Source organism: Haemaphysalis longicornis, unplaced genomic scaffold (genome assembly GCF_048455015.1).
Source record: "Haemaphysalis longicornis isolate Haplotype H1 unplaced genomic scaffold, Haemaphysalis longicornis Haplotype H1 scaffold_6, whole genome shotgun sequence".
Classification (NCBI taxonomy): domain Eukaryota; kingdom Metazoa; phylum Arthropoda; class Arachnida; order Ixodida; family Ixodidae; genus Haemaphysalis; species Haemaphysalis longicornis.
The window spans coordinates 163,196,830-163,209,297 of record NW_027526407.1 but is presented as its reverse complement, the minus strand read 5'-3'; the positions used below and the strand labels follow the sequence as shown (position 1 = coordinate 163,209,297).

The 12,468-nt window shown below is 41.6% G+C and overlaps 1 protein-coding gene across 1 annotated transcript in view; it reads right to left on the bottom strand.

The window, feature by feature from the left end:
* The window catches only part of LOC144142045 (uncharacterized), a 37,856-nt gene that overhangs the window by 10,144 nt on the left and 15,244 nt on the right, over positions 1-12,468 (bottom strand). The window contains exons 3-7 of the mRNA XM_077673473.1: positions 9,064-9,265; positions 8,578-8,681; positions 5,163-5,359; positions 2,000-2,165; positions 73-345 (exon numbers count right to left, since the gene is read on the bottom strand). Coding sequence (XP_077529599.1) covers positions 73-345; positions 2,000-2,165; positions 5,163-5,359; positions 8,578-8,681; positions 9,064-9,265 — 942 coding nt within the window. The remainder of the gene's footprint in view (positions 1-72; positions 346-1,999; positions 2,166-5,162; positions 5,360-8,577; positions 8,682-9,063; positions 9,266-12,468) is intronic.

The window sequence follows — 12,468 nt, the reverse complement described above, 5'->3', positions numbered from 1 at the left end:
CACTTCGATTTATTACGTGAATATTTTACACCTGCAGATTTTAATGATAACAAATTGCAAATGATGACTTACTTTCATCTTGGTATTGCTAACGGGAAAGCCAACGTCGCCCTTAGAAATTTCTCCGTTGGGTGGTACGGCGAGATAGCCGCTCACTTCGGTCATCCCGTAGCAGTCACGAAGCTCACTCGGAGCAAGTGCTGAGACTACTTCCTGAGCTATCCGCTCAGGAAGAATCATTCCCTGAGTGCGAAGTTTCTTCAAACAGGGCAATTTGAAGCCACTCTTTTTGAACGCCTCAGCAATTTTTAGCATCTTTTGGGGAGTTCCGTTCATCAATGTTACCTAGAAGGACAATTAAAAGCTCTTTTGAAAGATCAGCGATGAAAAGTGAAAGGTTTGCGGAAGGATACGGCTAGGTCGCCTCTTAGTCTTGTTCAGGTAAACATTTTAAAGTACACTGTGTAAGCAGTCACACTAGTAAAAGTGTCTTTTTAATATGGCCTCCAGATATTGCCAAACCTTTTTTACTAATGGCAAGTACCTGATAACTGATACTAACATGAAAAGATTACCCTAATTTAGCATCATATACATAGCACCAAGCGTTTGTTAAGGAGGGATAGATAGCAAAACCGACTACAAATTGGATTGTCCTTGTTATACTGCCAAAATATTTTAACACTCTTTGAGAACGTCCCCACGAAGTTGCATCATGAAATGTGCACCAGATGTCATTTAAAACTGCTGCCAAACGGGTCCCCAATTAACCCGGACTATTCATTTCAAGTTTTGTGTGTTGCGCAGTTGTGTTTTCACGGTTAGTTTTTCTTTAAAACGTGTCATTATCTTTGTTTGTAGAATTAGAGGCCCATATAGCGCATAGGTAGTTGAATGTATCTGTGGTACACTGTAAGCCGCGTTGGCACTGCGTTAGTTGAAATATCATTGCGCATAAATTGCTGAACGTTTGTCTATGTAAGGGTGGTCGCCCACGCATGTGGTTTTTACTCGACATATTAAAATGATCCTGTAAGACGGAAGATCGCTAGGCTAGTAGCCTTGCCTAGCCTTTTTCAGAATCTGCACAAGCAACGACAAGCTGAAAAAAAATAAAACGACAACTTTGAAGCAGCAATTTCTCAGAATACTTTGTCCTATGAAAAAAAAGAACAGGTTCTCTTCCGCTATTTGAGTTACCAAAATTTTTTCTGTGTGTATTTATAAATGCAATATGTACATTATAAACAAGAATAAGCGTCTTCTCACCAACTTTTCTTTCTTTCATTGACACTTTTTCCTCTCAATAATCAGTTAAATTGGTGATTGGGCAAAAAATTGATACAGTTTATAAAAATCAATCTTTATGGCCACCATTATTATTCTGCTTCCAAAGAAAGCATGAGGCATTTAACAAATGTAGAAAATATTTCAGCCCTGTGCCTGTAAAAGAAGTTCTGTAAATGTTTCTTAAGCCAAGAAAGAATCATAAAAAAACTAAAACCCTGTATTTTAGGAACTATTTAAATTTTTGTATAAAATTTTGCACAGTCTTATTAAAATTCTTTTACACATAGCCTCTAACATGTCAAGTTTATAGCTAAAAAAATAATCAAGTTAACATCAGACGTAGTTGGGCACCTACGTTCAATATCCATACCCATTTAAGGTGAAACGTTTTCTAGATAAATGTAAATGACGCCATAAATTTCAAGAATTTTGCTTTGGAGAAAATATAAAAAATAAACTAGCCCTCTGAGTCTGGAATATAAAAGACAACCAGTGTATGAAAATACCACCTCATGTTGGTATAATCTGATTCGCACAAACATCGTTCTTTATTTTTAGGTTTTACGTTAATCGACAAACACTGTTTTTCTCCGACTGCCGTCGCTTCCGTACTTTGGTCAACTAAGGTATGGGCCCCATTTTCAATCGACATCACTTGTTGCTGCAAATGCTCAGCACTAAATAAACGAAATCCAAAGGCGTAACGTACCTTGTTGATCTTGCATGTTTCGTATAAATCAAGGACGTCCGTTGACTTCAGCAGGATGATTGTCGCACCAACAGTTAAAATGTTGAACACAAACGAGAAAAAGAAGTAGAATGATATGTTTCCTCCGCCGACAGCCACGTCCTCGGGCGCAAGAATGCCAATATTCCTGAACAAATACACAGATGTCGTGATCACTGCTACTGCAAGAACGTGAACAACTGTTTTCTAAAAATACAGTCTCCCGACGTACTTACTCGACGGAGAGAAAAAAAAAATTTCCCGCAGATTTGCTTACTTCGTGGCAAATACTGTTAAAATACGATTGTTGCATTGCGACCATGCAACAAAAATGCCTCCCTCTGATTTACGGGAACGTCTCACGCTTCTCCTCTCCGGTCTGGCCCCTCCCAAGATCGAGACTTGAGAGGGTTGCCAAAGTCAATTAAATTTACCGCATGCCACTTCTCCACGCTGGGAACATCTATGCTAACGCCGGCGTATTACGGAGGCGCACGCGCATGCAGGCTATAGGCGTCCTTATAGAACCAACGTTTATAGAACTCCACACGTTTTGTCCACGCCCGTACCGCGTGCCCGTATTGGAATATTTCGTTACTGTTGCCGTTTTACTTCCTAAAATGTCGCCAAGGGCACCGTGGGTGCAAGCCTTTGTATTTACGGTCGTACTTTTTAAGCACTCGTGCATTTCAAATAAGAAAACACTAATTATCTCATATGTATTGATGTTTTGTAATTGATGTTTTGTTTTGTAAGACCCATTACCGCTGAGTTTGCCTTCGTTCGCTTGGCGTGAGTTCCCGCTGGACCACTAGTGAAACGGGAAATAACCGAAAGCGTAGGGAGAGAATTTTTAGGCTACGAGGTCCCATTCGAGTATAGTACAGTAGTTTTCCATCGAACGATAAACCAAAATCACGCACTGGCATTGCGCGTTTCACCGGTTCACATCGCAGAGAGTACGGAAACATAAACAGGAAATTCTAGCGCGTTTATAAAATAACAATATTTTTTAAGAGACCCACCGCCAGTCTCCATACCTACTATTGTCAGGCTTCCCGTCCGCTTTTTAGGAGCGGAGCACTGTACAGACCCGGCTTGTTGCCGTAGCTCGTCCAGGGTCATGTCATCTATCCACCGTAGTAAGGCGTAATCTGCAGTGCAGCGTCCCCATCCGAACAAAAGCCTCAAAAAATGATCATTTCCCATGTTAGGAATCAAACCTGGATACTTCGAATTGCCAAGGTGACGTCAATTTTATTGGGTCACGCAGGCGCTTGTTATTCATATGCGAAATTTATATGGTTATCTTTGGGCAGTGCCGTTGCAATGGTCACTGACAATTCTAGGCTACAAATGAGTACGCAATAATATACTCAGAAAATAAAATCGCGAGTTACCACAATATTTACCGCAAATCAACCGAAACGCAATCCAGTGTCGGTTGAAAGGAGATTTCAAAGGCTGCATTTGCTTGTCCCGATTTATTTCAGTACCAACGCCTGCGCAATAGTCAAATTTGTCACGAGTCTGGGCCACAGTCTCTTTGCCGAATCATTGCTCCGCACCTGGCAGCTTTGACGTTCAGTAATACTGCTCCATTTTTATTTGCCCTCTGTCCAGTTCCGTATTTCAGTTGACGTTCACCCTCAACCTGTCTTCCCTACTCCAACATCTTCCTTTCCATAAGCATTTTTCTCCTTTTTTGGCCAGTTCACTTTCACATAATTTCGCATCCCTTTCCCAGTTTGTCTACTTCTTTCTCCCCCGCCTTATGCCTCTGCAGTCTCTCGTTCTACTATTCCTGCTCTGTTTTGCTAATTCAATTATTTCCCATCTGTTTTATTTCTCTTGGTATTTCTTTTTCCCAATTTAGGAAGTTGCTTTGTATGCTCATTATTCATTCTTTGAAGACCCGAATGTTGTCCAGAGTTTGTGTCGCGTGGAGTGTGGCCTAGTGCTGCTTTTTTGACAACTAGATGGCATGACAGAATACAGGCTTAATAACCAATGTTTCCTCCCCAAAGGTCCAAATCAGCAGCAAAATCTGCTGGTGTGTCCTACGAAGCCCAGAAGGTAACCAATTAAAATGTTTGCTTGATGTTTAGGAAAGCACTGATGATCTTTTAAGATCATTTCCTCCACCTAAAAAGCAATTTTGCATATAAAATTGTGGAACAGTACAACACGCCACAAGTGAGGCTTATTTATCGAAATCGTAGAATTTCTTGCGTGGTTCTTCCCTGATGTTCATTGGGAATGCCAATATGCAGCCAACGCAGACAAAAAAAAAAGAAATGTAGGTATTAGTCCTCTAAATTTAAACGAACGATTGAGAATGACCTTATGGTCAAGTAGTCCGCTAGATATATTATTTATAAGTGTCTTGTTCGTCACAAAGTGAAGAATACGTTTGGTACCAGAACAAAGCTTTGTTACTTTGATACTATAGACAGCCAAAATAAAAACTCTGCATAAATCCGATCTGCACGACGATGCGTTATTGCCCGATACAGCTCTATAAATTCCTTCGTCGCCAGCCCGGAATTACCCAATAACAAGTCTCAGATTTCTGCGAATGTGTGCTGCTCCATTCTGGAGATATGTGTGATACCATTGGAAGCTTTCGATACTTTTTTAAACGCACTTGTCAAACGACAAATTTTGAGTTGAAAATAGCCTTTAACCATGCCATGCAGTTGCAGAGGGAAGCAGCCGCTGTGGCTGCACCCGCTACTGTACTCTGTCTCCGTGAGTGTGACTTTACATTGCTTCGCAACCGTGGCAACTATTCAGCAAGTGCGGTTGCGATTTTGTTTCATCCGATGTCTTTCTATACCTGTCACTTATTCTTCAAATTGCCTGCCAAGTTTACGTTTGCGCATCTCTGCTTATGGTGGCACGACCATTTACATATCGCCGACTCGAAGCATTCAGTGCCGGCAGCCCCACTAACGCTTACATCGTGAAATGTTTCAATAAAATAAGCACCCGAACACCATTCACACCCAAGAGTTCAAGCAAACAAAATAATTGAGCGTGACTGAGCTGGCGGGTACTAATAACCAGGTGATGATGCAGTGTTGACCAACGATACAAATTATCGCCAACTTTGTCGTGCCCAGGACCGTCATGGTAGACTTACTGCCTGCAACACATCTGCAGAAGAAATCGATTTTCGTCCACTTCCATTATCTTTGATGTTCCGGTTGTTCCAGATGTGTGGCTCATTATGATGACGTTGTGTAGGGAACCTTCTGGCTCTGTATATTTGCAGTCGTGGGGGTTGTTTTTGTTGAACAAGAAGACAGCTCCAGGGACATCGTCCATTGAGAAGATGGCCTAGAAATGAAGGCCAAATCCATAATTGCACCACAGCCAACAGTTGTCATGCCGTTAGACATAACATTTCAACACTTTTGACAGTCAGCAGGCTGCACTATGTAAACCTAGCAGTCAAGAACAATTGAGCTCAATACAAATATTTTGGCTGTTGGAAGAATTGAGAAGCTCGCAATTATGCTGGAAAAAGGTTCGGGTTTGGGTCTTGTGGTACTTTCCAACAAGTTCTAAACATAGCACAAATTACTTATGCCACTGTATTTTCCAGTTATTAGGTCACCACACGACCTTGATTGTGGTAACTACGGAGAGGCAGCAAATATGTAAGTTTTATATAATAATTACAGCCTTGTAGAGGGAAGCATTCCCGGTATCCCTGATTCTATATGCTGCAAGTAAATACAAGAAAGAATGCCCCTTCTCATCATATAATTTTTGCTTATAAACCACAGTTTGCCTTTCGGAATCGCCAAAAATAGCGACGTAACTGATTAAAATTTTGCTCGTGCTGTTCGCTGTTGCAGTAATTTTTGTTGAAAACGATTGGCTACCTTCTAGACGTCGTCTGCTATAAGTTTTACCACAATTCATTTCCTTAAGGGTGCTCCAGCAATGCTGTTCTTTGTTTCTCTCGCAAAAGCAAGTGCATTCCTTAGCCTTACAAATTTTTATTTATGTGCAAAATTGTAGGTGACACAATTGAATAACTACAGCAGCCGATATAGGTTTATTATGATGCAAGAAAGCGCGGTCATTTTATTGCGGGAGCAGATGATAATTTTCTGAATAATATACTCAACAACGTTCCGGGCTTTTCAATACTTTTAAAAGGGCTTCTCAAGGAAACAGATTCCTTTGGAAAAATGCGTTTAGAAAATTGTAAACATATATAATAGGGCAAAGTAAGGTATTGAGTGAAAATATCTTCCGGGGACACCTTGACTTCTAAGCTTCCGGCATTGTGAGCCTAGTATAACCAATGAACTTATCTGTATCGAATCAATGGTATAAATTTCTGGCCATTCCCCAACAAAAAAAAAACGGCCATGGTAAAATTTTGTTCGGCCAATCAATGTAGAAAAAGGCAATGAATTTGAGCGACTTCACGAGTGACGGGTATGGTGCCCAATTTCTTCAGTGGCTTTTATAAGCGCATTCACTCTGTAAACCTTAACGTGCGTAACTTCCCCCGGTGTGGTGTAGCCATGAACATAAACTATTAGCTTGTTTACTTATGAGCTGTCCAAACAGTTTGGGCGTTTTTGTGTCCAACTTGTCACAAACGAACTTTTGCAAACATTTTCTGCAAATTACATACGGTGTGATGCGCTGTTATTCTTCCCAACACTTGAAGCAAGAACACAACGTAGTGCTATGAATTTGTGAGTTGTATATACCACGACAAAATACCTGCATTATTTTCCCCGGTTTAACAAAAACCTTGCCAGTGTTGTGGTTTTTTACGACTGTGGGATATCTTTCGGGGGTTTCTCATGGTTGCGCTTGTTGAAAAAAACGTCACATGGTTTTTTTTCATCGACATGACGATGTGAAAAGCAAGAGATATACCATACAACTAGGTTCAATATTATCTCCACAGTAAAGGAAGCAAAGGGATGCCCTCAACAGAGAGATAGTGACATATTTTCGCTAAAGTAACACCAAATAAATAAGAGAGTTATGTTGGGTTTACGATCTTCCTGAAACGTATTTTTAATAGTTTAGGTGATTTTTTATAGAAGGTATTTTTTGCATCAGGCACAGTTAAACCTGAGTTATTGGTATTTGAAAGAGCCGCATTTAAACAAAATAATGTTCTCGTGTAAACATTTCGAATGAGATTTTTGATCACTGTACATTAGCGTTCTACTTTTCATACGCCTTGTATTGAAATCAACAGAAAAGCAATTTAATTCATCTGTGTACGGTGAGAAACCATAACGTCGTAGTAAAAGCTTGTGCAGACATCAATGAAGCGGCAACTAAAATAAAACAAGAGCCCGGGCCACCATCACTAACCTGAAAACTGGGGAGAAGCGAAGCATGAAGCGTATAAGTATATTGGTGGCGCCTTCGCATTTTTGCCAAAGGAGATGAGACGGGGTGGGCGGATGAGGGGTACCGGTATACAACTTCGCTGTAAAACTCTCTTGTCTCTGAAGCACGAAGCTCTCTTGCACGAGGCGCAAACGAGTGTCCCCGTGTTTTTTTAGTGCGCGTTACGAACCTCTATAGCGCGAGGCGTAATAGAGCGTCCGTGTGTTTTCTTTTTACGCTATATGGTCTAGGGCGGGTGTAAATGAGCTTCCCGGAGTTTTGGTACACCGACTACATGACACGACGATTACGACGGCGACAAGAGGAGACGCCAACAGCCGCAGCCCCTAAGGTGGTTCACCCCTAGAAAAAGCTAGGCTCATTTAACGTGGTGTACATAATGTAGCCAAGTTGTTACCCCGGATCCCAACCATGTTGCAGAGATAATTGGAAGGATAAGAATGGGTGGAGTGCATACGGGAGGTATCCTAATATAATAAGTAGCAGCCTATCATTTACCCTGAAGAAGAAAGTGTATGACAGCTGCATCTTACCGGTACTAACCTACGGGGCAGAAACTCTGGGGCTCACTGAGAGGGTTCAACCTAAATCGATGACGGCTCTGCGGGCAATGGAACGGAAAACGATAGGTGTAACATTAAGGGACAAGAGGAAGGCGGAGTGGGTCAGGGAACAAACGCGTGTTAAGGACATATTAGTAGAAATTAAGAAGAAGAAATGGACGTGGGCAGGGCACGTACGGCGAAGGCAACATAACCGTTGGTCATTATGGGTAACAAAGTGCATCCCTAGAGAAGGCAAGTGTTGCCGTGGGCGGCAGAAAGTTAGATGGGAAGATGAGATTAAAAAGTGTGCGTGGATAAATTGGTCGCGGTTAGCACAGGACCGGGATAATTGTAGAATAATGGGAGATGCCTTTGCCCTGCAGTGGGTGTAGATAGGCTGGTTATGATGATGATGACATAATTTAGAGAAGAAGAAGGTACCAACAATACATCTTGTTCTTCATAAAAAAATCCTTAGCAAGAGCTGCTGCCTTGTATAGAAAGTTGGAAACGAAACACCAGGAAAAACGTTAGAGCTGCACAGGTCCTGGTACATCGAAACAGAGCTCTCTTGCTACCCGAATTCTCAAAGAAAACAACGGGAGTTTACGATACCTTTATTTTGTGTTGCAATGTTATCTTGCTGAATAGAGGTGCGTAGGTTGCATCCGTAAGTACGTGAGTGGTATCCGTATTTTTCATGTGTGCCAGAAGTTCTCCTAAATTAAAAAGAGACACAGGTATGTTATATTACTATAACAGGCCCTCGGAAACAAGTTGTAGGAAAGCTGGCTGCAGGAAAGCTTGGTTCCAGCAGCCTATATAAAGAGAATGACGTGGGGCAAAATGCAAGATAAGGTAAAAAAAGAAAAGCAAAACGAATTAGCTAGGTAAGTAATTTTTTGAGAACGCAATAAGTCTTGTTACCTCGCACACCCCTACCAGCCTAAAAGAGACCGCTTCTATTCTCCACTCTGTAAATGGTTTGACTGCAGTATTGTGAATACAACGTTTACACCAGTAGTTAGAGTATCCTGCCTCAACAAATTTGCATCTTTAAAGACCCAAGAGGGCGTGGTATTTTCGTAGTGGCGGTGTTACCTTCTTTGAAAAGGACATCGGAAGTCACAAGCGTCGCGCCGGTCAAAGTGATTGCGCATACGGCAATGAACTCGTCGATGCCATTTGAGATATGGGCGCAAACTCTATCGCCTCTACCAATTCCATTGCTCTGGTAAATAGAGGCGACCCATTGAAGCCTTTCCAGTACTTGGCTGTGCGTAATGCGTTCTCCTTCACAGATCTGAAAAAGTTCAGTCGGAATCATTCTTGAGAGTAATATTTAGTTTGGACAGTTTGCTTGTTTTATTTTATATGAATGACTATTTTGAAAACCCCATAGGCACGGTTCGGGCTTGTATTGTCGTGAGGCGAGCTTTGATTACAAAGTTTGCCTTCAAAACCGCGCAAGTTAATTTTTTTCCAATGAAGGCTACTCCTTAGTTTTAACTTAGGTTGTATGCTATGATTGTCCGGTCACACATAAGTGTTATCGTAATCATTGCACAGATTGAAGCACCTTGGCCCACTGGGGATTCGCTACAGCTGATGCCATGTGCTTGGCGAGTTTGTGTGATCATACCTATGTAGCCCATATATGTACTGCAATAACGTGAGAAAAGTGATAAAGTGATTTGCTTAATGTAAACTTGTGCCAGACTGACTGACTGACGGACCGACTGGCTCATTGCATGACTTACCCGTTGATCAACGCCTAGCAAAAACTGCCAAATGTAGTGACTTAAAACTTCCTGTGTACGTTTTTGTCCTTGCGTAGCAACTCACTAAGCCGGGATTTTTCGAAATTGTACTCCTAACGGATGAAAAGAGGAAATATTGTTTTCTTTTTTTATTCATCATCTCGCTCCGCGGGAATCCCACTGAAGTGCCTTTTGGTTGCATGTGTAACTTTAAAGAATCTCTGAAATACATTTTACGGTTTCGACCTAATATCACTGTCAGTGCGAGTTAGCATTCTGGAAAAAGACTGGTGTTTTAAAAGATCATCCACTAAATGTTTCACTGATTTATTTATCAAGTTGGCTCTTGGTAATGAATGTTACTCCTACGAAGGAGCAAAATTGATTGTAAGGATTTCCCAGCGCAACGTTTGTAAAAGGGCGATGTTTTTTGAAATGACATGCTTGGTGATCCCAAAGGAAGAAAAATGATTTCAATGCCTAGTCAATCTTCCAGCTCAAACTGTTCGACATTTATAAGCAAAATGAGTTTATTGCGGGAGCTGCATATTGCTGAAAAGTTTAAAAATTACCCCAGGAAGATAGTGAAAAGCGGTGTAATACTTTTTCTGAAATTTATTCATCATTGCAGGCCGATTGACATACGGAGCTGGTTGGTGTTGATATCGGCAACTTACTCAGGTATCTACCCACAGTTCAACCTTTTTTTTTTGTGAGAGCCACCTAACAGGGACATTGAGGATTTCGGAAAAAACTACGGGTTTTTACACATTCCTGAATCACCATTGCACGCGTTTATATTCATGCTTCGTTTTTCCTTAAAAATGCTGCACACACAGTCGTCGAAAAACCAATTTCAGGATTTGGTTTTAACAAGCGTACACAGAGACCTGCGGGATTCTTCATTTACCCCTTTGGCCGTGTATTTCATTTCAATCTTTACGCTTTCGCACAGCGCTCGCCATCTGTTGCGACTTTCTGCAACCAGGCACCCCTCGCAGGAGCCCGTGCTATTTATTTTAAAACTGCTACTATAGGGTATTCTTTGCACCTACCACATTATAGGTTCTATGAGTAAGTAGTCCTTTGAGCACACAAACCTGGTACAATTTGTTTCGGGGTGATTCGAATAATCCATGAATCCCAGCCCCTTCCTGTAACCACACAGTCAGGGAAGTTCCCGTGTGTTGAAAACAGTTCTATATGTAGAACTAGATCATGAACTGCCAAGGTATGATAAGTAACAGAGAGTTAACCTCAAAAGAGCTACACCCCTTCGTGTAAATAGTATAGTGGCCCACTCGGGCATCGCAGGGTATAACCTCTAGTATGGTTATAAAAGTAGGTGTGGGCAAATGCAAATTGTGACAGCGCTAAGAATCTGTCAGAGAAAAATACCTTGGTACCATACCAACGTCAGTGAACAATGCACTTCTTGTGGTCACGTGGAAATATTTATTCTAAAGTAGAGAGAAGCGGATCGCAGCTTGTGACGTCGTTGGCATGCGTATAAACAATATCACATGGAAAAAATTTATGTATGTTGTCTGACTCAATTTTATTTTTATGCAAGTTCAACGCAAAGTGTCGTTTATAAGAATGCACTTATAAGAACACGCGAATAGAAGTGTGAGATGTTTTCGGCCAATTTCAAAAACATCCAATCTCAAAAACATCCAATTCCAACGAATGGAAGTAGCAATCTTTCATTTGCGATTGTTTCTTAGTGAAACAAAAGCGTGCTAAAGGCAAAACATTTCAGGAAAAGCAGTAGGCTTTTGCTTGACTTGGAGATTATATTACTTTTGGTCTCGGCAGTGTTTTACAGGTAGTATGGCTTACCGTAATTTAATATCTGACATTCACGTAGGATGTCCTAAAATTAGAGCGGAGAGCACAGGGCTGATAGGCAGTTATTGCTCATAGCTTGACTCCTTTTCCTGCAGTGGACGCACACAGCAGGATCAGCAGAATGGTGAGGTGGGTTAGTTGGTGAAATTGCATGTGAAAACCTTCAATTCAGTTGTGAGTAAGCGCGCGACCTGTGTTCCCTTCGTTTGTGTCGAGTTTTTTTTTTTTAAGTGTGGCGCTTTTGAAGGTTTCGACACAGCAGGATCTCGGAGGCACCTCGCCCTACATGTATCACAGCAGATTTCGCTCTGATTCCAGAATTTGTTTTCGGGGAAAGATTATTAATATGGCGGAAGTGTTAGGTCCGTTTAGTTTCAGTTACCTCCAGAACAGCGTGCGGAGCAAACGTAGTTATTATAACATAGGGGTAAAGGATGTTTTGAGCCAACCGCTTATGAAATCAATAAATAGACAGGGAAGGTTGTTGTCTGCGCCACTTGAAACAACCGTTCCCGAATATTGGTACAGTGGAACCTCTATATTGCGACTTTTAAGGGAGCGCGAGAATGCGTCGTATGACCGGGGCGTTGTACGATCGGGGTTGGCTAAATGACTGCAAAATTAATGGCTAGCGCGACAGTGAGGCTAAACACATATTGAACAATTGTAATTAACGCCTTCTCACGTGATTTACGAATTTTAGCTGAAATCCCAACTTTGAATATAAAGCAATGCCTATGTTCTGTTGCCCCTCCCCTCCATGGTGTCCGAGCTACGGTACACCCGTGCCACACAGCGCTATTTATACTCCGCCAGCACCGTGTCTCACGCGTGCGAGATATATCCGGTTGAGCAAACGGAAAGGGGAAGAGAAGAGTGTGAACGATAGTAGAAG